Raw genomic sequence first — 25,733 nt, forward strand, 5'->3', positions numbered from 1 at the left:
AATGTAGGTTAATAGTGAACTGCTACTAAATTTATATTTATTTTTATTATAATCACGATGACATAACTTTTATTCTGTTATGTTTAGTGCTTGTGTAAATATTGAATAATCTTTATAATGATGATTAAGAATAATAGAACATTATTTGTATATACGAGGGCAGTTTTTTCAATCTCCGACGGTCCATAAAACAACGAGAAGTGTAAATAACAAATGAATTTATTACCAAAGTTAGGTACAAACATGGTTACTTTTCGACGTAATCACCGTGAAGAATAAGGCATTTGTGATATCTGTGGACGAGATTTGCAATCCCCTCTTCATAGAATGTTGCCGCCAGTGACTTGAGATGGGCCTTAACGTTGTTTTGAAGATCGTCATTAGTCTCGAACATCTGCCCTCCTAGCCACGTTTTCAGTTCAGGAAAGAGGTGGAAGACTTCAACGTTAAAGGTGTGAAGACTTCCACCTTTCAGACTTCCACCCAGCTTGGAACTTTTTAAACGTTTAGTGTATAGTCCCGATTTAGCGCCGATCGACTTCTTTCTCTTTCCTGAACTGAAAACATGACTAGGAGAGCAGAGGTTCGAAACTAATAATGATCTTCAAAACAACATTAAAGCCCATCTCAAGTCACTGGCGGCAACATTCTATAAAGAGGGGATTGCAAAGCTCGTATATTTCACTTTTACAAGATATTTCATAATTGTATTCTGTTATTACATTCTCACTGTTTTTAAAATCAATGCACAGAAGATATTTAATTCAGGTTTTGTTCAGTTTTTACCTAATTTCATTTGAATAATACGCGTGATTTAATTACATTTATTGAATGTAACATAATGTAAGGTTGTTGAACGTGTGAACAGTTTCACAAACGAACAATTTAAATTTCTCGTGACCTGTGTATTTCGTCATGACACTTCTCGAGTTTATTGGTAAATAACATACATATACTGAATCTACAATATGCAATTCAGAAAGACGGGCTATCGTGTGGACATAGGAAGTGGTAAATCAATTTCAGGGTTCTTGTATCATTCTTAGTCTCAGTTGGAATTCTACAAAAACGTGCTAAGCCATGAAGAAATGTGTGTATTGAGTGCATGAAGTTCTCTGTTACGTTGTTGTCAAATCGCAAATTTTATCACGATTATTCACGTTGCAAAACCTGTACCCTGTGTTCCACAACCAAACGTGTGGACGGCCGGATGGCCGAGCGGTAAAGGTGGCAGCCTACCGCTCTGGGGGACCCGGGATCGAATCCGAACGGGTCGAATAATCCCCAGGAATTTTTCGGGGGGTGGTCCGTTCGGATATGTCGGGCCCCGTCCCTCACCACCCGGTCGCCCCATTGTGGGCCTGGCCGAACCCATAATGGGCCTACTAAAAGAGGCCCTCTTAGTGCCCACAGGGCGGAAAGAGTTAAAAAAAAACAAAAAAAAAAAAAACCAAACTTGTGGAAATGTGTTCACTGATGGAACGAATTTTGTTTGTTGCAACAAGTTTATTTACATCAGCATTGTAATTTTCAAAAGATATACAATCTTCAATAGGTAGATTTACATTATTATTGTCCACTTGAAAAACTTATACTTCAAAATGCCATTTTCCAAAGTATTTCCTGAGTAGGAATGTAGAATGAAGATGACAAACTTCAACATGCCTATCGAGGAAAAATCGTCCACCTATGAACGATTTTTTCTCGATTTACAAACACAGATTAAAAGAAATATTTAGTTGACATAAGTAAGATATTTGCTAACTTGTCACCACCAATACCAGTAATTTCTTCACACTTTGTGCAGTGTCAGCAGCAACCTTTCAATTTCTTATCTCTTTTGATGGTTATGACAATGTTGGCTAATATTACAACATTTTATTAGTAGCGTGTTTAGATTACGCTTCTAATCGAAAAGTGGATATTGTGTATTCAGAATTTCTATATTGTCAAATGGATATCACTACTTTGATTTGCAAATCATTTTGCAAGTAGTTAAATACAAGAATGGCAGTTTTAAACTTTTTATAAAATGTACTGTACATGATGATTGAATTATTTTTGGTCCTGAAATCTTTGTCCTGTTACACGATTGGTCGATTTGTCGTTTAGGAAACACTCGATACTGACAAAATGATAGCTTCAAAAATTGAAGAATGCTGTGGCAATGTATGATTAAATTTGTTCTCTATAGACTAAATTCACAACAAATGATTGTAAACCAAAAAGTTTCTGGACGAAGAAGTAAACTGAATTATTTCTAATGAATTTCAGTATTAAAAAATAATTACTCATTTATTTTCAATGCAAATAAATAGAGCAATTATTTATTGTGTCATAGTCACAATGCCGGGCTGCAATTTTTCATCATATTTTCCATTTATTTAATTTGAAACATATGCTCTCCATTTCAAATTAGAAGTGTCTTGCCCTTGTACATCATACTTTTCCTGTTAGATGGTCAGCATGACTCTATTGCTATCGTAATTCTTTCAGGGGAAAATTTTTGAATTGAAATATCGTGTCTTCCAGTTTGCACCAGACGTTCTTATATAGTTAATCGGGGCCTCCTGCCACTAATCCTCCCATATCTTTCTCGTTCTGCAAGTCTGCAAGTATGAAGTTTTTCTTTATAAACCTGATCATTAAAGCCAAACGAACTGCCGAATTATTGGGCAATAAGCTTGATGCCGCTATTAAAGCAGCCGAGATAGACAAATCAAGAATAATAGAAAGCAAAAGAAGTACAGTACTATAATCTCGAAAACGAACTACAAATCCTCCAGGCTACGGATGAAAAAATACATAACATCCGTCTTCTCTTGAATGCATTAAAGAAGATTTCACCCACATCCATTGAATTGGAAAGGGCATTTTCAGTAGCGCGACTTTTCATTATTAAAATAATAACCAGATTGAGTAATCGGAGTATTGACCATCTTCGGTTTTCAAAATCTTCTAAAATTTACAATAATAATTTGTATTATATTTTATTTAAAAAACGAAAATTACCTTCTAAATTAGAAGTTTGATCTAAGTTCATTTTTTCTATAAATTTTCGACTCAATTCAAAGGCATTTTGTTGTAAGCAGTTTCCAACAAACTTTAATAAATTTTTTCTATTTGTGAAAATTTCTACGTAATTCAAAGGTAATTTTAATATATATTTTACACAGCATTATTAATATTATGATTTTGGAAGTTGCAGAACGTGTTAAATTGCTTTTAAAAATGAAAAATAATTATATCATTCGATTTCAAGATATTTTTTATATCCCAGGAAACAGTTCACTTTTTTCCCGAAATCCCGGGAGAAGCAAAAGACCGAGAAATCAGAAACCCTAGTGCATAATAAACATATGATGAAAACAAATGTTCCTATTATCGCGATTAAGTACGAAAACTAATCAAATTCACGATGACTACTTGTAATAACATGTAGTCATTATGACGTGTTATATTTAAATAAAAGTTACGAATATAACACTTGTGATTAGTACGAATTTGTCTTAAATAATAAAAAACATATTTATCTTCTTAATATCACTTTTTGTTTCCTGTGCTTTTACCAATAATAATAATAATAATAATAATAATAAATATGCTGACCAAAACGATGACGACGACGATGATGATCCAAACGGATACAATATAAGACATACTTATTTGTGATTTCAAATATTCTATGAATATTCTTAGATATTCCGTGGTACGTATTATACCATCCAAAACAAGAAAACTGGAATTCCTCCAAAAACTTTACAGTAAAATTTTATTTTATAATATCATTTTGTCTATGTTAATTTTAATACAATTCCAATAAAAACTGTTTTGTTTTACTTTGCAGAATCGATCCAAAAATCTAGCTAAAGATGAGACACCCCAGTAGATGTAATGATTCCTCCTCATAAATTTCAAGAGTGCAATCAAAGTTTTGTTGCCAAAGATATAGATTTTCTGTAGTTGTTGAAAACGTACACCAGTGAGTAAAAAATCATTGTAATTTTCAATAAAAGCTAGCTGTTACACACACACGCACATATATATATATATATGTATATATATATATATATGTGTGTGTGTGTGTTTGACGGTGTTTGTTTGTTTGTTATCCTAGGCCGTTCGACCAATTGCCACGAAACTCGGCACTTACGTTTACATATGTTTTACCTTAGATAATGCCGTACATCCCACCCCAAAATATCGATTGAAATTACTGTACAGTAATTTCTATCTACATTCGATTTGCTGATTTACACTTAGCGCCATCTGTTGCCAAAAACTTTAACGAATAAACTAAATATAATTCTTATTAAAATATATATATATATATATATATATACATATACAGTAGAGCATCGATTATCCGACTCAATTGGGGACTGGAGTTGGTCAGATAACTGAAAAAACGGATAACCGAAAAGTATGAAAAAATACATTATTAGTATAGTATATTAGTATTGGGTTAGTATATTAACCTACTTAGCATTGAATTTTCATCGATGTTAAGCCTAACAAATTTTTTTAAAAATAATAATCGTCGCTATTGTATCGTTAAAAATTATTTCTTTATTTTGCACAAAATAAATACAAAAATAAAGAAAAAATTGAAAATTAAGCCTGGTTTAAATACTGGCCTCCCTTTCATGGTCGAGTCAATGTTGCCAGCTAAAACATGCAAACATTTAACAAAAATAATATTAAAGTAGTCAAGACATAGCCAAATATTGTAGCGCCACATCACCGTCAGACACTTGAATTTGCCGACTAGAACGCGGTCGGTTAACCGATGTGACGGTTAATCGGGGTCGGATAATCGATGCTCTATTTTAGTTTTAAAATATATAATTATACTCACTTAAATTACTGCGACAATAATATAGCACAAAATAGACGCGCTATATCATTGCTGCGACAGATAGCACATAGAACTTGCTGGCATGGAATCGAAAGTGTTTAAGCCTGTGAAAAGTCTATAAGTATTTAATTTTCCACATTCAACCTACTCGGGTTTTTTCATTTCTGAAATGTACTTTCTTAATTCTAATAAGCGCCCTGCAGTAGCCGAGCGCATAAAATCACCAAACGCTGATAGTTAGTCGTGGGTTCAGACATGGCCAACGGGCTTGTCACGTGAAATTTTACGGATTTTATTTACGTTAGTAACACCTAAATAGGGTCCAGCTTTCCATAAAAGTCTTCCCGGGATGCATCCACCTCAGCAGATCGCTCACTTGTCACGTTGCCGTAACCCATAAACCAAACTAATTCTAACCAACGATTATTTATTGTGACGTCGTCATAATGCCGGGCTGCAATTTTTCCTCGCAATATTCTCAATTCTTTCAGCAGTGTCTTGCAATACACCATATTTCTCCTGATAGATAGGACAGACAGACAAAGGATGACAATCGGAATTCATAGGCTACAATTTTTTCAAATTGAAACTCAATAAATTTTCTATAAACGCGATAATATATTTCACCATGTAGTTTATACAGTCTGTTACCAAAATTTAAGCAGTTTATTATCACATAAAAGCAATTATTCTAGCATTTTTACAAGATTTTTTTTTTAATCTAAACAAGTCATACGAAGTCTTTCGGACTTTAAGGTTAGCAACTACAGTCACATGCAGGGGCCATCACAATCTATTCAGCACAAATCACTTTTCAAATATTAATAGTAGACAATATAGAACATATCTATATAAAAAGGCAAAACAATAGAATTAATAACAAGCAGATCCATCAATCATGGATCACAGGTTGAAGGGTATTTAATGGGAAAAAGTTCAACCGAGAATGTAATTGTGCATGCAATAAATGTATACAGAGTGGTAAATATGTAAGTAACGCTGATTTTACAACCTTTTTAAGCCGTTAAATTTTAAATGTGTGTTTATTTTTTAAATACAGGCATATTCATTTAAATAATAAAAACAAGATAAAAATTTTTCTAGGAGTAATTTTTATATATTTTGATGTAATAAAAATGTAAACCTGCTGAAGAGAAGCCTTGTGGCCCGAAACACAAATATTGTGTGTACAGGTTAAAAACCAGGTAAAAACTAAAGATTGCTTTTTCTGAATAAGACTTCCTCTTTTTGCAGAACGGAAACATCAGTGTAATAAGTCCTAATAATATGCTGTCCTAAGTAGACAATAATATAACAAAAATAGTATACAATAGAGACAGTTGAATTAATAAGTACAGTTCTTACTTTGGAACAGCGCGGGCCTTAGAAAAAGGGAATATTTTGATACAACGTGGCTTTGTTAATTATTGTCATAAATAGTTCACAAAGCGTTAATTTTATTCTACTGGTACATCTTAATAATGAGAAACGAACTCTTACCTATTTAGAAGTAAAATGATGATGCCACAAAGTTATCTTTCAACAATTTTGTAGATAGCAAAAACGAAAATTCTCATCTTTTTAACAGACGAGAGATAAGAACTGAGTAATAACAATTCCACAGGTTGATGACAAGATTGTGAGAAGTATTTACTCCACTAAACGCTGGTTTAAACGCTTCTTTTGCGAATTAAGCCGGGAGGTTTAACTTAGGAGTAGAGTCCTGACTTTGATACTATTTCTATCTCGAAATAGCATCAAAGTCGGAACTTATACATTAACCTCTATACTTAGGTTAATATATAAATACCGTTCCAATAGAGGTTGCGACTCTCACGTACTTCTTACACACGGCTTCTATCGTGACAAGGTTTGAACACCCCTGGTATAGATTTCAAGTGCAAGTTCTATAATTTCTTACTCAAATTTTCACACTATTCTACTCAATAAGCATTTAATTATAGAATACAGTAGAGTGCCGTGACATTTGATGACAGGGAAGCTGTGTTTCTGTAAGAAGCCGACTTCCAGGGGCAATCAGTTAATTGCGCGTCAGTGATGATCTAGGGTACATTCGTACGTGCGTGGTGGCAGAGGAGACAAAGACGACAAGTATCTGACAACAACCGTTTATTTTAACCTGAAATAAACATACACTATATAAAAAATAGTTTGATTTAGGACAAACAGCCGTTCGGACGTCCTGGGCGTCGATATGGTTCTATGATCGTCGATCGAAGATGGCCCCGGACAGTGGTGTTGACAAGACTAAGGCACGGGAAGACAGGTTGGCACAATAGATGAGAAACTGCTTTTTTTTTGCTCGTTGACACACGGCGTTTTGGGAAACGTTAACCGAGTGCCAGGTGTCCTCGATTGTCGGGGATTATATCAATCTCCGTTCTTTCTTTTGTCCATTTTGATTGGTCGTTCTCCCTCAATCACGCTTACCGAATGGCTGGTCTACGTTACTAAGCGTAACGAGACTCCTAACTGGAGCGCGAGGAAGGTCAAAATCGAAGATGAATTCGATCTTCCACCGATCATAAGACGACTTCCTTCCGTGATTTATAATTTCTGCGTCGCAGTTTGATATAAACAATGGGTTTCTGACTACAAATGATTTTTCCTATTTTTTTAAAAATTATGTTTTTTTTTTTTTTTTTTTTGTCTAACGGGTCTCGTGATGCAAACAAAAAATTTAACTCATGGCTGGGATTCCCCAATCTCTCCTAAATGATATAAGAAAACTTATTTTACTTCTATTTTATTGTACAAATTTCGAAGGTACTTTAGTTCCCTTTCATTGGATGGTATGATACGAACTACAGAGTATCTGAAAAATTTTAATTATTATATTAGTTTATTTTAAAATCAAGAATAAGAAATAAGAAAAAATAGTTATGAAGGTGAAGAAAGACATATTGAAAATATGTCTTTCTTCACCTTCTTCACTTTCTTCACCTGAAAACAGTTATGAAGGTGAAGAAAGACATATTTTCAATATGTCTTTCTTCACCTTCATAACTGTTTTCAGGTGTTGAATAATGGACATTAAACTTTTTTCATTCCTCAATACTAAATTTAAATGCAACATACAAAGAACAAGTTAAAGGTAAGAATTTACAACAGAAAGCGCTTTTCAAACACAAGGAATATTCTAGCACATGGGGGTATCGATTACAAGAATTGGGCAATGAATCTTACAGAGAATCACAGATATATTTCAATTATTTTTTCGTAATTTGAGAAACGAGAGGTGGGTATTTTACTCTTTCGACAATTATAAGGTTTTATAAGGCTCAATCCGAAAAATTTTCATTTTATAAATTAACCCCGCTCTACAACTTTAAAATGAGTTTTGTTTAGTAGTAAAAATTAAAAGCTATTAGATCTAAAGAGATACGTGAAAATACCTTTCCATATTATCTTTTACAAACAGGGAAAAAACATTGTCTAATCAATGAAGTAACATTATCAACATCCTAGAAAAAACAAAAGCAAGTGGGCCAAATTGTTTTATGAAAAAGAGATCTTATATTTTTCTGTTGTATAGTAACAAATATTGATAACACAATTCCGCTTGTATTTATTTTCTTCGTGCGTATTTTAAAGAGCATTTCTTGAATAGCTCGCCTGAAGGTAGCTTACGTCTATCAGAAGTGGCTGGATGAATACTGATCTTTACTTAGAAATCCTGAAACATATTCAGAAACACATGTGCATCTCAAAACACAATCTAGTAGTGTTATGTGATGATTATGAATCGCAAAATTAAAGTTGCAGTAATTATTGAAGAGACAATGGAATACTTTATTTCTTTCTTCCACCCCGTACTTTCCACAAACTACAACACCTGGATGTAAGAGTATGGTCTCTTTCAAAAAAAATTAAAGATCGTTTTTAAATTATTCAAAGAAATTTATAACAATTTATTGTACTTACATCTCCAATTTCCAAGATTGCATTTTTTAAAGTTTTTACTAGAAAAAAAAAACATTTGCAATTCTGAATAAACTTGCTTTGCTCCACGTATTGTTTATAGCTGTACCATATCATCAATCAGATCATTTAACCCAGCTGCTTCTTATTAATCGACTGAAACAATGTCATTAGTACATATTCAATTGCAACCAAGATCATCCTATTCACTATCTCAAATCATATGCCATAACATCACAAAGTGTAGAAATATGGAATAAAGGGAACGTGAAAAATGAAGAATTTATATAGACACGTCAGAAAAAGAACGTCTTCGAACGTCACACAACATAAAAATACAAAGGCGAGGTTTATAAGAACGGAAACAGTGTATGAAAAACTTGAAACCGCTTTTTAAAAAATCTTTAGCTTTCATTGGCAATAATAAAAACAAGATAAGATTTTTCACTCTGGTGTTTGATGGGAAATATTCTTCACAGTATAGAATGGATTCGGCTTATAAGACGCATTCTAATTTTCAGACAAGTTTTGTGCGAGAAAAAAATGCGTTTTATAAGGCGAAAAATACAGTCAATTAAAAGATTTTTATCGCTTGTTTATTTCGTAAAATATGTCTGAATTACAGAATAAAGACTATTCTGACAAAATTACATTCGAAGGTTGTAATGAAACAAAAAATTCTCAAATATCTTTATTTTTTTGTTTCGATTTAAACTTTGTTTTATTTATATTTTTTATACAATCAAATAAAAATCATAATTAATATATATTATAAAAATAAGTGTACAATGTGCGTGCCGCTAAAACTCAAAAACGAGTCCCGGTACGATATGGTGTGGTAGCCCTCTATCCCCATCCATGAAGAAGGTTCCCGTTTTTACCTGAAGGGCGTGCTGTTGAAGATATAAGGGCTGGAAGTTTCGCCCACTAGAAATTTCCCACCGACCAGTTTTCCAGTAGTCCTAAGCGTTGGGAAGCATGCCAACGCTTACGACTACTGGAAAACGACAACCACTGGAAATTAACACTACAAGAAGCCTCAGCTGAACAAATCAGAGACTTATTCGCCATAATTCTAACAACATGTAACCCATCGAATCCAAAACAGCTATGGGACTTCTTCAAGGAGAGTATGAGTGAGGACATACTGTACCAAATCCGAAAAGCTCATCCAGAACTGGACATCGAATTCAACGACGACATCTTCAATGAAACACTCATTCGCCTAGAAGATAAATGTTTAGCAATAAAAAACCAGATTTTAGTACAACTTGGGATGCCAGCACCACGAAAAGATGCTTTCAGTGTGCTAAACTTCGAAATTACAAAGGAAAAAAGCTACAACATCAACGAACTACTTCAATACATTGCTCACGACAAACCAATCTTCAATGACAATCAAAAAAAATTTACAACGTTATCATGGACCGGATCAACAACACTGGCGGAAATTGGACGCACCAGGCGGCACCGGGATAACGTTTCTAATAAATCTATTGCTGGCGGAAGTACGTGCTAAACAACACATCGCACTTGCACTAGCATCACCCGGCATTGCAGCCACACTTATGGAAGGAGGACGAACTGACCATTCGGCCCTACAACTACCGTTGAATATAGCCGAAGAACAATTCCCGGTATGTAAAATCTCAAGAGGATCTGGACGGGGTGAACTTCTAAAACAAGCTAAAATTATATTCCGTGACGAATGCACAATGGCACATAAAAACTCACTGGAAGCCATGGACAGAACATTACAAGACTTGCGAGGAAACTCTGAAGTGACAGGAGAAGCTCTACTCATACTCTCAGGAGATTTTCGACAAACACTTCCAGTTATCCCCAATTCAACACCAGCAGACGAGATCAATGCATGCTTTAAAAAATCACATCTCTGGCCACACGTACAAATACTCCGACTAACAAAAAATATGAGAGTTGAACTCTCGAAAGACGAAACAACAGCACATTTTGCTCAAAAACTTTTACAAATAGGCGAAGGCACATATCCCACTGACCAGACGACCGGCCTCATTGAACTCAACAGTGATTTTTGCAACATAGCCACTACTGAAAACGAACTCATCGACCAAATTTATCCAAACATTGTTCACAACTATACCAATCCGGAGTGGCTATTTCAAAGGGCAATTTTGGCAACTAAAATTAATATTGTCGACGATATCAACTTTAATATTCAAAAGAAAATTCCCGGTGAGGAGAGAATATACAAATCGATCGACACGATGGTAAACGTTGAAGAAAGTGTCGATTTCCCTACAGAATTTCTAAACTGTTTGCAAGTACCAGGAATGCCATTATACTGCCTTCGACTGAAAATTGGATCTCCGATCGTACTACTCAGAAATCTGAACTCACCAAAACTATGTAATGGAACAAGGATGATCGTCAAACAGCTATCGAATAACATCATCGAAGCCGAACTTATGACTGGAAAGGACAAAGGACACACAGTATTTATCCCCAGAATACCACTGATCTCTTCTGAACCGCCATGCCAATTTAAAAGACTGCAATTTCCAATCAAATTAGCCTATAGTTTTTCAATTAACAAAGCGCAAGGACACACTTTAAAACATTGCAGCATCAACCTCAAAGACTCCTCACGGTCAACTATACGTAACTTGCTCTCGAGTAGGAAATTCGAAAAATTTGTACATAACAAAATGAAAAATGTTGTTTATAAACGAGTATTGTAAATAGTTAGAATATGTTTTTAATATAATTTATTTACCTGTTATATTTTAAAGTTTATCTTTTTATTCCAACTATTACACAATCTCATATCAACTCTCTGAGCGAAGCTGGGTACCCTAGTTAGTATACAATAATGTTTACGATAATGATAATTTTAAGGGCTATGTACGATAAACGGTTTATTTTTAATCTGTTGACATTAATTAGAATATTATATCTCATATATCACTTGTCAGAAAAAAAACCTAGTTCATAGACCTTTATCTTTTCTGATATAAAAGACGAAGCATCATTCTAAACATTCGGCGTAATTTATGAAACAGCCGGTTCCAACTGTTACTAAAAGGTACTAACAGCTTTATTGCTTAAATTTAAGAAATTTAATTTTTGTCTGCAATGTTCGTAAATTATTGAATTTTAAAGCTGATCTTCTTTTTTAAAAAATAAATAATTTTTTATTTTTAAAATAATATTTAGTTTTTGTATTAAGTTCTGAGTATTTCGTATTGTTTAAACTGTTGACTTAGTAACTGTATTTAGAAGTGTTTTCATAAATATTTATTGTAATTGCGGATTTTCTTGATTTCAACTACGATAGATTTTTTTTACATTATTGAAAATTCTTCAGAATTGGTATGTCGAATGGAAACAAATAGTAATAAAATAGCTTGAAATTCTAATTTAAAGTTATCTGGTATAAAATCAAATGTATTTAAGGTTGAAAATTCTCAAGCACGTAATTAATCAACAAAACATTTCTGAACAATTAAATTGTATAATATCAGTATAATAGTATAATTTATAATGAAGATCGTTGTCATTTGAGATAAAGTATGTGGATTGCTGGCATCTTCTTCAGTAATTTTTTTATGAACTTCTTCGTATTTTTTTGTGAAAAATAGTTTATTACCGTTTTTTTCATAAACCTGCCATTTATATAGCTGAAGAAATAAAATAAATATAGACTTAACACGTTTTTAATAATGTCTATCGCCAGGACATCTAAGACTACGTGCATAATCATGAATAGAGGCATTCATGATTACGCACTCTTAATTCAGAAAAAAATCATAGTTGGTAGAACAGTTTATGCATGCTTCAGCAAATCTTTTCAAAATCTAACTAATAAAATAGCAAAAACTATTCAATATGCGAAAGTAAAAGGAAAAGGAAATAAATCAGCTATAAGATTATTAATTAATTTGTTGTAACATCAATGTTAAACAATGTAATTTCGTACATGTTAACGAGATACTAGCGTATAAATATGCCAATGAGCTGCTGTTTGATACGCGTTATCACGAAGAAGCTTCCCAAGTGAGAAGAAACGCCGTATTGTGGACCAGCTGAAGAAAAGTTTTTCTGTTGAGAAAACAGCATTAGAAGTTGGTGTTGTTCGTTCGAGTGTATCCACAATAAAAAAAATACTGAGCTACCATATACGGAAATTTAAAAGCTGGCAGAAGAAAACGTTGAGCGCTAAAACAGAAACGTTGGATAACGAATGGACGTTGCGTTACATCATCAGAAGTAAAGAGGGAATTGAAACATGGCTTAGGAATAGAAGTGAGTACGCTTCAACTATTCGTACTGTACAGTACATGCCTAAAACGCAGAGCCGTAACTAGGGTATGGCAACGTGGCCCCCGCCATAGGCGCCGATTTAATAAAGGCGCCAACGAGAAGGTTTCGGAATAATATGTATTCGAAATTAACAACACAAAACAACTTCTATATTTACATTTATATAGTATTTATGATCTGTAATTTCTACGAACATATATTTCAAAAATAAACCACCATTTTTATTTTTATTTAATAACTAGCTGACCCGGCCACGCGTTGTTGTGGCTCAAAATGTATCTATTATAAATGTGTAACACTTCCCCCGTGGGGGAATTTTCAAAAAATCTCTTTTTAGTGTATATCTGTTGACGTCACCTATTAAAACGCAAAAAACACAGCATGTAAAATAGGTATAAATTAAAAAGCCGAGTTCTTCACAGTAAGCCTTAATCCTGTCTCTTTCCCCGCTGGGGAATTATCGAAAAATCCCTTTTTAAGTGTATATTTCTGTTGACGTCACCTATTAAAATGGCAATTAAAAAACGCAAAAAACCGCATGTAAAATAGTATAAATAGAAGCCGAGTTCTTCACGGTAAGCCTTAATCCCGTCCATCTCCCCCCGTATGGGAGAATTTCGAACATGTATATTATATAAAAACACGTGCGATATTCGAATGCAACGTTGTGTCAAAATTTCAAAAAAATAGGTAGGAACAAACAAACGTATTTTATTTATATAGATAGTAGAAAATGATCTGCTTAGGTCCATTCTCACAGAAAAGCATAATGCCTCACAGAAAAGCAAACTTAGGTCGTCTGAATGTTAGCGCCATCTGTTGGACATAAAAGCCTTAATCCATATATAAATATATTATTGAAATGGTGATCTTCACATATGCCACAAACCTTCGCGGGAATGTATTAAACAACTTCCCAAAGTTTCATGGCAATCGGATAAATGGTGTGGTAATGCATGAAGGACAAACACACCACACACACACACACACACACACACAGACATACATTTCGTTTTTATATATATAGATACAAAAATTAAAAAGGCGCCATTTTTATTCTTGGCCATAGGCGTCCAAAATCCTAGTTATGGCACTGCTAAAACGTAACAATTTGAAAGCCCAAGAAGCCTAAACTTATCAAATTACAAAAACAGAAACGTCTTAATTTTGCCAAACGCTGTAAAGATTGGACCTTAGAAATTTGAAAAAGGTTTGTATGGTCGGATAAATCTAAAATTAATAGAGTTAGTTCATGTTGGCGAAAATGGGTACGGACTACATCGATGAAGTCTAACTGAGCAACATTGAAATTTGGTGGTGGTAGTCTGGGGCTGTATTACCTATTTTGGGCCTGGAATGTTATGTTCTGTAACTAATAGCGTTATTTACACTGAGATACTTGACAATTATTTGTTGCAATTTGTTGATTATTACTACATTGATAGGAGTTCTTTCATTCATTAGCAAGAAAATGATCGAAAACATACATCCTGGAAGGCAATGTCATGGTTTCGGGATCAAAATATTAGCCTGCTGGAGGGTCATCTCAATCGTCCGATCTCGACCAGATTGAACAAGTCTAGTCCGTTCTTAAACGTCGCCTGTCTTTCCATGTAGCTCCGTCTGAAAGCTTCCACCAATTATGGAAACGTTAAAGGCCAAAGGAGGCTATACTGATTATTAAAGTGTACTTTTTTCCACAAATATCTTTCCCTTGGCAAATATACGCACACCCCCATTCGACGTTGTTAGAAACGGTAAGAAAGCCGGACTCGTTTGCACTGAAGCAAAATTCGTTTAATAAATAAAATACTCTACTTGAGCTATGTTTTACAAAGAAATTGGTTCAACCACTTTAACAGGCGTCTCCATATATGCCATAAAGCATTGCTCCTTCGAAAAAGCCTATACAGTATCTAGCGTATATGTATATGTTATGGGCGGCCATTATGAATAATAACTAAAATCGCCGGTATATTTAACAATATAGTAATTTACTTTGTTACATGATTACACTGTAACTGTTCGTTCATCCATTGATTACATTTCTACTCACATTTCAAGCAGATACACCTCATGTGACACTGTGTTAAGTGGATGAGTAGTACTGGTTTAACAGCGATTCTCTTGTGGCTGAAGAGGTCCACGGAAGACCGAAATGCATTCCACCAATTAAAGTCTTTTTTCAATGTGATCTCGATTACTTGGCTAAATTGCAGTTTGATAAGCCTCATATCTCGACCAACCGGCTATTGAGATAATTATTAAATTAATGTTTCAGAGGCAGGAAGCTTACAACTGTATTTTTAATTAATTTAGTTTAAAATATATGCTCTCTATTGCAAATTAGTACTGTTGTGTCTTGCCCCTGTGCATCATGCATTTTCTGTTAGAGATAGAATCATGACGGTCATCTATCTAACTTCTTTCAGGGGAAAATTTTGCATTCAAATAACATGACTTCCAGTTGCACAGGAAGTTTGTATTTAATTGATGCCTCGTGCCCCTAAGCTTATTTTCGATTTTCGACTATATGTATTTCGACTTGTAAAACAGTGATGTATTAGAAATAAATTTCAAAAATATTTTCTAAAATTTATAAAAATAGTTTAACGTCATAAGATAAAACCTGATAAACTCAGTAATATTTTACGGTACTTATAATTAATATATAAAATGAGAAAGATTAATGTTACATCTTAGTAGTATGATTTTGCCAGTTTAACATTTAAAAACATATGTTAATCTTATGCTCGCAACAAAATATGACAAAAGGATATCAGTAAATAGTGAGAAAGCAGTAGTTAAAAATATCACTGGTTCTTAAATATTATATTAGTAAATAATTTGCAACAATAGCAATTTTGCAAAGTAAGGAAAAAAATATTTATAAAATAATAATAATAATAATAATAAATAATAACAATGCTTGATGCAGGCTGGATCGAGGAGGAGAGCACAGGAAAACTTGCACAACATACCAACTATGCCCTGTGTTGAAATAAACATACATGATTTCCAATACACTGTTAACAGAACACACAACTGGAAGACACCTGGTGTAGACAACATTCACAATTTCTGGTACAAAAAGTTTACATCACTGCACCAGGAACTAGCTAAACATCTAACACACATCATCATCAATCCACAAGACATGCCAAATTTTCTTACTCAGGGCATCACCTACATGAAACCTAAAAACAACAATACCACAGACCCCACACAATACAGACCAATTACATGTCTTCCAACACTCTACAAATTATTGACATCCTGTATTGCAAACAAAATATACAAACACGTTGAAGAACACAACATTCTAACAGAACAACAAAAAGGTTGTCGTAGAAACCACAGGGGATGCAAAGAACAGTTACTCATAGATTCAGTCATTCTACGGCAAGCACACAGACAACACAGAAACATACACATGGCATATATAGACTACAGAAAAGCATTCGACAGTGTTCCACACAGTTGGCTGCTACATATCCTACACATGTACAAAATACATCCATCACTCATTGCATTCTTTCAAAACACTATGCAGCATTGGAGAACAACACTACATCTCAGGGCCCATAACACTTCCATACAAACAAACCAAATTTTTATTAGGCGAGGAATTTTTCAAGGAGATTCCTTGAGTCCTCTCTGGTTCTGCTTAGCCCTGAACCCATTATCCAACATGTTAAACAACACGCAATATGGTTACAATATCAGACACAAAAAAACAACACAGTTTACACTGTCACATCTCATGTACATGGATGACATAAAACTTTATGCATCCACACAAAAACAACTTCATCAACTCCTACAAATCACACATTCATACACCAAGGACATACAAATGGAATTTGGCCTAGATAAATGCAAAACAGTTCACATAGAAAAAGGAATCCTGAAGAAAGAAGATTTTGCACTTGGAAATGGAGACGTTATTGAATCCATGGAAGAGGGCGAGTTCTACAAGTATTTAGGATTCCAACAGGCCAAACTAACAGAACATACACAAATAAAGCAAAGATTAATTAAAGAATACCAAAGTAGGTTAAATGCTATTCTCAGAACACAATTAAATGCAAAACACACAGTTAAAGCAATAAACACATATGTCATCCCAGTACTCACATATTCTTTTGGAGTTATACATTGGACTCACACTGATCTTGAGCAACTCCAAAGGAAAACAAGAACAACACTTACTAAGCATAAACAACATCATCCTAAATCCGCCACAGAAAGATTAACCCTTCCACGTAAAGATGGCGGACGTGGCCTGATTGACATAGTTAACCTTCACTACAAACAAATACAGTCACTGCGAGAGTTTTTCTACAAAAAACAAGAAACATCACAATTACATAAAGCAGTAACTCTAGCAGACTCGAATAACACACCATTAAACTTACACTCACATCATATGGACACAACACAACATATAAAAAGCATAGACACCATTAAGCAATCGTGGGCTCGAAAGGCACTCCATGGCAGGCATCCTTACGATCTGGCCCAGGATTTTGTTGACAAAACTGCGTCAAACAGCTGGTTAGCTCGGGGATGCCTCTTTGGGGAGACGGAAGGATTCATGATTGCCATACAGGATCAGGTCATAAATACTAAAAACTACAGAAAACACATACTCAAAGATGCAACACTCACAAATGACACATGCAGAAAATGTCACATCATGCCAGAAACTATACAACACATCACCTCTGGTTGCAAGCTCTTGGCACAGACAGATTATTTACACAGACATAACCAAGTGGCAAATATAATACACCAAGAGCTTGCAAAGAAACACAAATTAGTAGACATCCACGAACCATACTACAAATACATTCCACAGACAGTATTGGAAAACAACACGCACAAAATGTACTACGACAGAGCCATAATCACAGATAAAACAATTTACCACAACAGACCAGACATCACACTCATTGACAAACACAATAAAATCACATACGTTATAGACATATCCATTCCAAACACTCACAATATACAAAACGCATGCACTGAAAAAATTAGCAAGTACACAGAACTCGCCCAGGAAATAAGGCATCTGTGGAGGATGGATAGGGTGCTTATTGTACCTGTTGTTCTCTCCTCTACAGGTGTCATACCACACACACTACACAAAAGCCTGGGCACATTAGAATTGAATAGAAACACATATATCACACTACAGAAGGCCACTATATTGAATACATGTCATATTGTGAGAAAATTCCTGAATACAGACACACACACTGATACACTTCTTTAATTTCTGTTTTGGTTACTATGCCTTGACTTTGGTCCGGCATAGTACTTAGCCACCGGTGTTAACCGAGTATATCTAACTTAACCCAACATAATAATAATACAGACAAATCAATAACAAAGCAAACACTGTTACACAGCACAGTGGCACACCAACAGAAGAAGAACTCACAACATATTGGTCTTCTCTTTGGTCCAGTGCTGTCACGCACAATGCTGATGCAATCTGGATCGAAAAGGAGAACAGAAACTTGCACAACATACCAACTATGCCCTGTGCTGAAATAAACATACATGATTTCCAATACACTGTTAACAGAACACACAACTGGAAGACACCTGGTGTAGACAACATTCACAATTTCTGGTACAAAAAGTTTACATCACTGCACCAGGAACTAGCTAAACACCTAACACACATCATCATCAATCCACAAGACATGCCAAATTTTCTTACTCAGGGCATCACCTACATGAAACCTAAAAACAACAATACCACAGACCCCACACAATACAGACCAATTACATGTCTTCCAACACTCTACAAATTATTGACATCCTGTATTGCAAACAAAATATACAAACATGTTGAAGAACACGACATTCTAACAGAACAACAAAAAGGTTGTCGTAGAAACCACAGGGGATGCAAAGAACAGTTACTCATAGATTCAGTCATTCTACGGCAAGCACACAGACAACACAGAAACATACACATGGCATATATAGACTACAGAAAAGCATTCGACAGTGTTCCACACAGTTGGCTGCTACATATCCTACACATGTACAAAATACATCCATCACTCATTGCATTCTTTCAAAACACTATGCAGCACTGGAGAACAACACTACATCTCAGGGTTAGTAACATTTCCATACAAACAAACCAAATTTTTATTAGGCGAGGAATTTTTCAAGGAGATTCCTTGAGTCCTCTCTGGTTCTGCTTAGCCCTGAACCATTATCCAACATGTTAAACAACACGCAATATGGTTACAATATCAGACACGAAAAAAACAACACAGTTTACACTGTCACATCTCATGTACATGGATGACATAAAACTTTATGCATCCACACAAAAACAACTTCATCAACTCCTACAAATCACACATTCATACACCAAGGACATACAAATGGAATTTGGCCTAGATAAATGCAAAACAATTCACATAGAAAAAGGAATCCTGAAGAAAGAAGATTTTGCACTTGGAAATGGAGACGTTATTGAATCCATGGAAGAGGGCGAGTTCTACAAGTATTTAGGATTCCAACAGGCCAAACTAACAGAGACATACACAAATAAAGCAAAGATTAATTAAAGAATACCAAAGTAGGTTAAATGCTATTCTCAGAACACAATTAAATGCAAAACACACAGTTAAAGCAATAAACACATATGTCATCCCAGTACTCACATATTCTTTTGGAGTTATACATTGGACTCACACTGATCTTGAGCAACTCCAAAGGAAAACAAGAACAACACTTACTAAGCATAAACAACATCATCCTAAATCCGCCACAGAAAGATTAACCCTTCCACGTAAAGATGGCGGACGTGGCCTGATTGACATAGTTAACCTTCACTACAAACAAATACAGTCACTGCGAGAGTTTTTCTACAAAAAACAAGAAACATCACAATTACATAAAGCAGTAACTCTAGCAGACTCAAATAACACACCATTAAACTTACACTCACATCATATGGACACAACACAACATATAAAAAGCATAGACACCATTAAGCAATAGTGGGCTCGAAAGGCACTCCATGGCAGGCATCCTTATGATCTAGCCCAGGATTTTGTTGACAAAACTGCGTCAAACAGCTGGTTAGCTCAGGGATGCCTCTTTGGGGAGACGGAAGGATTCATGATTGCCATACAGGATCAGGTCATAAATACTAAAAACTACAGAAAACACATACTCAAAGATGCAACACTCACAAATGACACATGCAGAAAATGTCACATCATGCCAGAAACTATACAACACATCACCTCTGGTTGCAAGCTCTTGGCACAGACAGATTATTTACACAGACATAATCAAGTAGCAAATATAATACACCAAGAGCTTGCAAAGAAACACAAATTAGTAGACATCCACGAACCATACTACAAATACATTCCACAGACAGTATTGGAAAACAACACGCACAAAATGTACTACGACAGAGCCATAATCACAGATAAAACAATTTACCACAACAGACCAGACATCACACTCATTGACAAACACAATAAAATCACATACATTATAGACATATCCATTCCAAACACTCACAATATACAAAACGCATGCACTGAAAAAATTAGCAAGTACACAGAACTCGCCCAGGAAATAAGGCATCTGTGGAGGATGGATAGGGTGCTTATTGTACCTGTTGTTCTCTCCTCTACAGGTGTCATACCACACACACTACACAAAAGCCTGGGCACATTAGAATTGAATAGAAACACATACATCACACTACAGAAGGCCACTATATTGAATACATGTCATATTGTGAGAAAATTCCTGAATACAGACACACACACTGATACACTTCTTTAATTTCTGTTTTGGTTACTATGCCTTGACTTTGGTCCGGCATAGTACACAGCCACCGGTGTTAACCGAGTATATCTCACTTAACCCAACATAATAATAATAATAATAATAACTGAATATCTTTAGTCAGGAGAATGTTTGCTTCTTTGCAATACTTTAACAAAACAGATACCATCCTATCACACTAATCAGAGCAAAAGCACGTAAAAGTTTATTTGAAATACAGTAGTTAAGTTTAAAAAAACAATCATGATATTCTCATATTGGATATATGCTTTATTTTATTTATTTATTTATTTTCCATATTCATAAATTGCAGAAAAAATTTGAATAGATCTAAAAGTGTGTCACAGAAATGCGGTGTCAAATTTCTTCCTCCGGTAACATAGATTAAAGATGAAACCAGGAACCCTTGGGACAGGAGGCCCCTATTAACTGAATACAAACTTACGATACAGATCGAAAATTGTGTTATTTCAATTCAAACTTTCCCCTGAAAGCAATTAATAGAAGACCGGCACGACTCTATTGTTAAAGGAAAGCTATGATGTACAAAGACAAGATATTACAATACTTACTCGCGGTGGAGAGCATATATTTAAATTATATAAACGAAAATTATAAATAAAAATTTCAGCCCAGCATTGTAACGGTGTAATTAAAAATTTCATTGTAAAAACATTGTAATTAAAAAATTCAGCCCAGCATTGTAACAATAAAAAATTGCTCGTTTATATTCAAAAATAGTGGGGCATTAAATTTTTAAAAAAATCGTCGAAGCGGTGTTTACATTTAATCCTATGTAGACAATTTCAATATGTTTCGATTTTCGATTTTATAAATTCATAATAATAATAATTATTATTATTATAATTAATTTATTTTAAAACTATTTGATTTGCTTGTGTGGAGCGTGCCATCAAATAGGCTTGAACAATCTTGTTTATTTTATTTTCCAGGATTACATTATAATAATAGCGTGTATCGTCAATAAATTTCAAGTTCAAATGGACTACTTTCTATTTCTACTTTCTACATATTGGATTATTGGATTTTTCATCGCTTTAATATCAGTTACTTACATGTAAGGTTTTCATTTTCCTCTCTTAAGTTAGAAGAATTATTAAATATCCTAACTAACATACTAATATATTAACATGCGACTAACTAACATTTTGTTTAAATACTTTAGTTATTTCAGTATAGTGTATAGTTACTGGAAAAGAAGAGGAATTCCTTCACCAAAAACAACGTGGTTGTTAGGTTCATACGGGACAAGATGGAAGGAGGTACATTTATTATTAATACATTTACTTATAACTAAACGTACTATAAAAGATTTCAAATTTACTTTTAAATTGTTAGTTTAATACGTAATTTCATATAAATTATGTATTTTTAAGCCTCAAGGTTATATAGAATTGGAATGGTATAAGAAATATGGAAGAATATTTGGGTACGTTGTATCTTAATTTATAATTGAGTTCGTTTCTCTTTTGTATTAAATTATCGTCATTATTTACATTTTGCAGGATTTACGAAGGATTAAATCCCATTCTGATGGTTTCTGAACCGGAATTAATTAAAAATATATTGATAAGAAACTTCAATAAAATACCAAATCAAAGAGTTAGTAATTTTGTTATTTAATAATAAGTTTTAATTTTGATTTCTAATTGTTTTTTTTTAAATTAATAATAATTAGCGGTGGAAATTTGGAGATCGAATTATCGATAATATGATTCTCGCAATGGAAGATGAGGAATGGAAGAGAGTAAAATCTACTCTCGCGCCAATATTTAGCATTGCTAAAATTAAAAAGGTAGCAAATTTAAAATTGTAAATGATCTTATCGTACTGTTTAAAATGACTAAGTAAAATATTTTTTCTTTATCTTAATATTATCGAAAATATTGTTCTCGGATGTAGTAAAATAAATATTGAAATATACAATATGGAATATACAAATATGGAATATGAAATTTGCATATTCCATATTTGTTCACAGATAATAGTCTATGGCAATGGTATTCAAACATTTTAACAGTGCCACCCCAAGGTAATTTTCCGCGACCCTAAATGGGGTCGCGACCCATAGATTGAATACCACTGGTCTATGGTATATATTTATTAACGTGTTTTAAAACGTTAAATAATGTGTGTGAGTGATTAAAAATAACTGGAAATCAATCATCGAAATCTACGAAATGCTGTAACAATGATAAAAATATATCGTAGAGAATGAAAAGCACTCTAACGTTCGGCGAATTCATGTTGTCGATATTATGAAGAAAAACATCATTCAATAGAAGCAAAATGTTCCTGTTCTAAGCTGCTATTTTTTGTTGCAGCACATCACTTCATTGACAAAATGTTTTTGGGATATCAAACACACTTCGTTAATGAAGTGGCTAAAAGGAAAGGGCTAGTCCCTTTGTCACATTAACTTTTTACTTGTTGCTACTCACTAAAGATTATGAGATTTTTGCATTCTCGTGTTTTTTCCTTCACTTGGAATATATATTGAAAATTGTTCGATTTTCGACAATTTTTACGCCTTTCTCCAGTATGACTTACTCACAGATAAGTAAATTTAATGCACAGCACAGATTACAAGTTTATAAAAATTGAGTTTCCCTATCCACTTCATTTGAAATTTACGGCGAGGTTTTTCTTCTTGTGGGAGACCCTTGGACTATATTTGATTCCGTTTCCACGCCAGTAGATTTGGGCACGCTACATACATTTCTAAGCTATTTAAGTAAATAATGATTTATAAATATAATTTATACTTCGATGTAAACATTATATTTGCAGAACATTACAAGTTAAGCGAAATCCTGTTTTTAATTACACTAAAATAAAATAATTCCTGTATATTTTTTCGATAATGAACGAGGTTGCACTGCTTATGAAATTTTATATAAGCTTTATGAACTTTCCTAATTATTTATTATATTATTTTTAACTTGGAAACTATTTTTAGCTTATTCAAAAACTTAATAAATGTGTCAAAGCTCTAGAAAAAAACCTGTACGAAGTAGCTAAAGATGGTAAACCTGTCAACTGTGCTCAGTAAGTTCTTTTATTTATAACAGTAATTTATTAATAAATGTTATATTAATAACTCGCAATACTAATACTTTATCGTGTTTTTATATAACAGTCAACATTTTTGAAATTATAAACAATGAATTTGTTGTATATTTTTATATAGAATTTTATGTCTAAGAATTTGAACTTTGTAATATTTCAACACAAGCACACGCACGCACTCATACAAATAATATAAGTTACATGTATTATACTTTGTATAGCCTTTATTGTATATTATAAAAATAAATATGATTCAGGCCGAATAGCGAAATGGTTAAGGCATCAGCCTACCGCTCTGATAGATTTGGGAACGAAATTCAGGAGAATGACCTCAGAAAATTTTTGTGGGTGGCCGGGCTCCGTCTTTCCCCATCCGCCTACTTATTGTTGGCTGGTTTCTGTCAGGCCCATAATGGGATGAAAACACGATTAAAAAAAGCTTTTTCTAGTATCCGCAAGTAGAAAGGAGTTAAAAAGGAAACAGAACTGTATTTTGCCATCGTTGTAATAAACTAAGAATAACAAATAAAGAACAGAAAGAAATAATAAATAGTATTATATGATTACTATTACTTTTTATTGAAATATTGATAAATAACTTTACACGTGGACTTTACGAGTAAACGACATGGCTGACTTGCATGCGGGTTGTTTACATTAAAAAAAAGTTAACTCTGCTGCTACGCGACAGAGGGAGCCTTGTCATATTTTTTCTTTTTTTTTTTTAGAAACAAGAGACAAGTCGCTCCAAAATTTATTAGACGATCACCATTTACACTGATGTTCCAGAACAATTTTATAGACAGCCGGACCTTCCTTTTTAGGCTACTCAACTGCCTACTCTTTAAAAAGTTCCTTTAAAAAACACAGAAAAACCAATAAAGTTAAAAATCTTTAAAATTGGTATGGTAATCTTACGACATCTTTAGGTCATCCTTATCCCGTCGAGATCTCGGCTCCTTTTATCCACTGAGAATTAGCGCTGTTTAATGTAGATTACGCCGATATATCCCTCTGGTGACGAATTTAAAGTTAAATTTTTTGTTTAATTTTCGTCGGATGGATAAATTTTTAACTTTATTGGTTTTTCTGTGTTTTTTAAAGGAACTTTTAAAGCGTAGGCAGTTGAGTAGCCTAAAAAGGAAGGTCCGGCTGTCTATAAAATTGTTCTGGAACATCAGTGTAAATGGTGATCGTCTAATAAATTTTGGAGCGACTTGTCTCTTGTTTCTAAAAAAATATTTATCCATCCGACGAAAATTAAACATATTTTTTCTTTTTATTACAACAATTACAAAAGACACTTTTGCATTACAAATTTTGCATGAATACTGAATCGATGCTTTACAAAATAAATACTAAAACATGTCTGTGTTTAATCCGAGCAAACACAATTACTGTATATATATATCATTAGCAATCAGTGACTAGCAACTTTTTTTGGATGCAGTCTCAAAATTAGTGTTCCGGCAGGGCATATGCATTTTTTATGGAATTGTATACTTTCAGCCTGTCGAGTATCAGCATACTCCAAAACTGTCAGTTTACTAAGTTCAAAGTAATATAGTAGAGAACCGAAAATCGGAATCAATTGGGGACTGGGGGGTTCAGATTAGTGATTTGTTCCGATTACCGATTATGTACGAATAAATATATTAACCTGTCCGATGTTCAAATTTTTCTCCGTTGCGTGTCG

The 25,733-nt window shown here is 33.9% G+C and overlaps 1 protein-coding gene across 1 annotated transcript in view; it reads left to right on the top strand.

The window, feature by feature from the left end:
- The first annotated feature begins 10,515 nt into the window (after positions 1-10,515).
- LOC136988534 (cytochrome P450 3A8-like) overlaps positions 10,516-25,733 on the top strand; it is a 29,920-nt gene continuing 14,702 nt past the window's right edge. The window contains exons 1-7 of the mRNA XM_067286404.1: positions 10,516-11,274; positions 21,901-22,025; positions 22,134-22,230; positions 22,345-22,397; positions 22,474-22,570; positions 22,647-22,763; positions 23,928-24,016. Of these exons, the coding sequence (XP_067142505.1) occupies positions 10,516-11,274; positions 21,901-22,025; positions 22,134-22,230; positions 22,345-22,397; positions 22,474-22,570; positions 22,647-22,763; positions 23,928-24,016 (1,337 nt within the window). The remainder of the gene's footprint in view (positions 11,275-21,900; positions 22,026-22,133; positions 22,231-22,344; positions 22,398-22,473; positions 22,571-22,646; positions 22,764-23,927; positions 24,017-25,733) is intronic.

This window comes from Centruroides vittatus, unplaced genomic scaffold (genome assembly GCF_030686945.1).
Source record: "Centruroides vittatus isolate TY-2023 unplaced genomic scaffold, ASM3068694v2 scaffold_3315, whole genome shotgun sequence".
NCBI lineage: Eukaryota > Metazoa > Arthropoda > Arachnida > Scorpiones > Buthidae > Centruroides > Centruroides vittatus.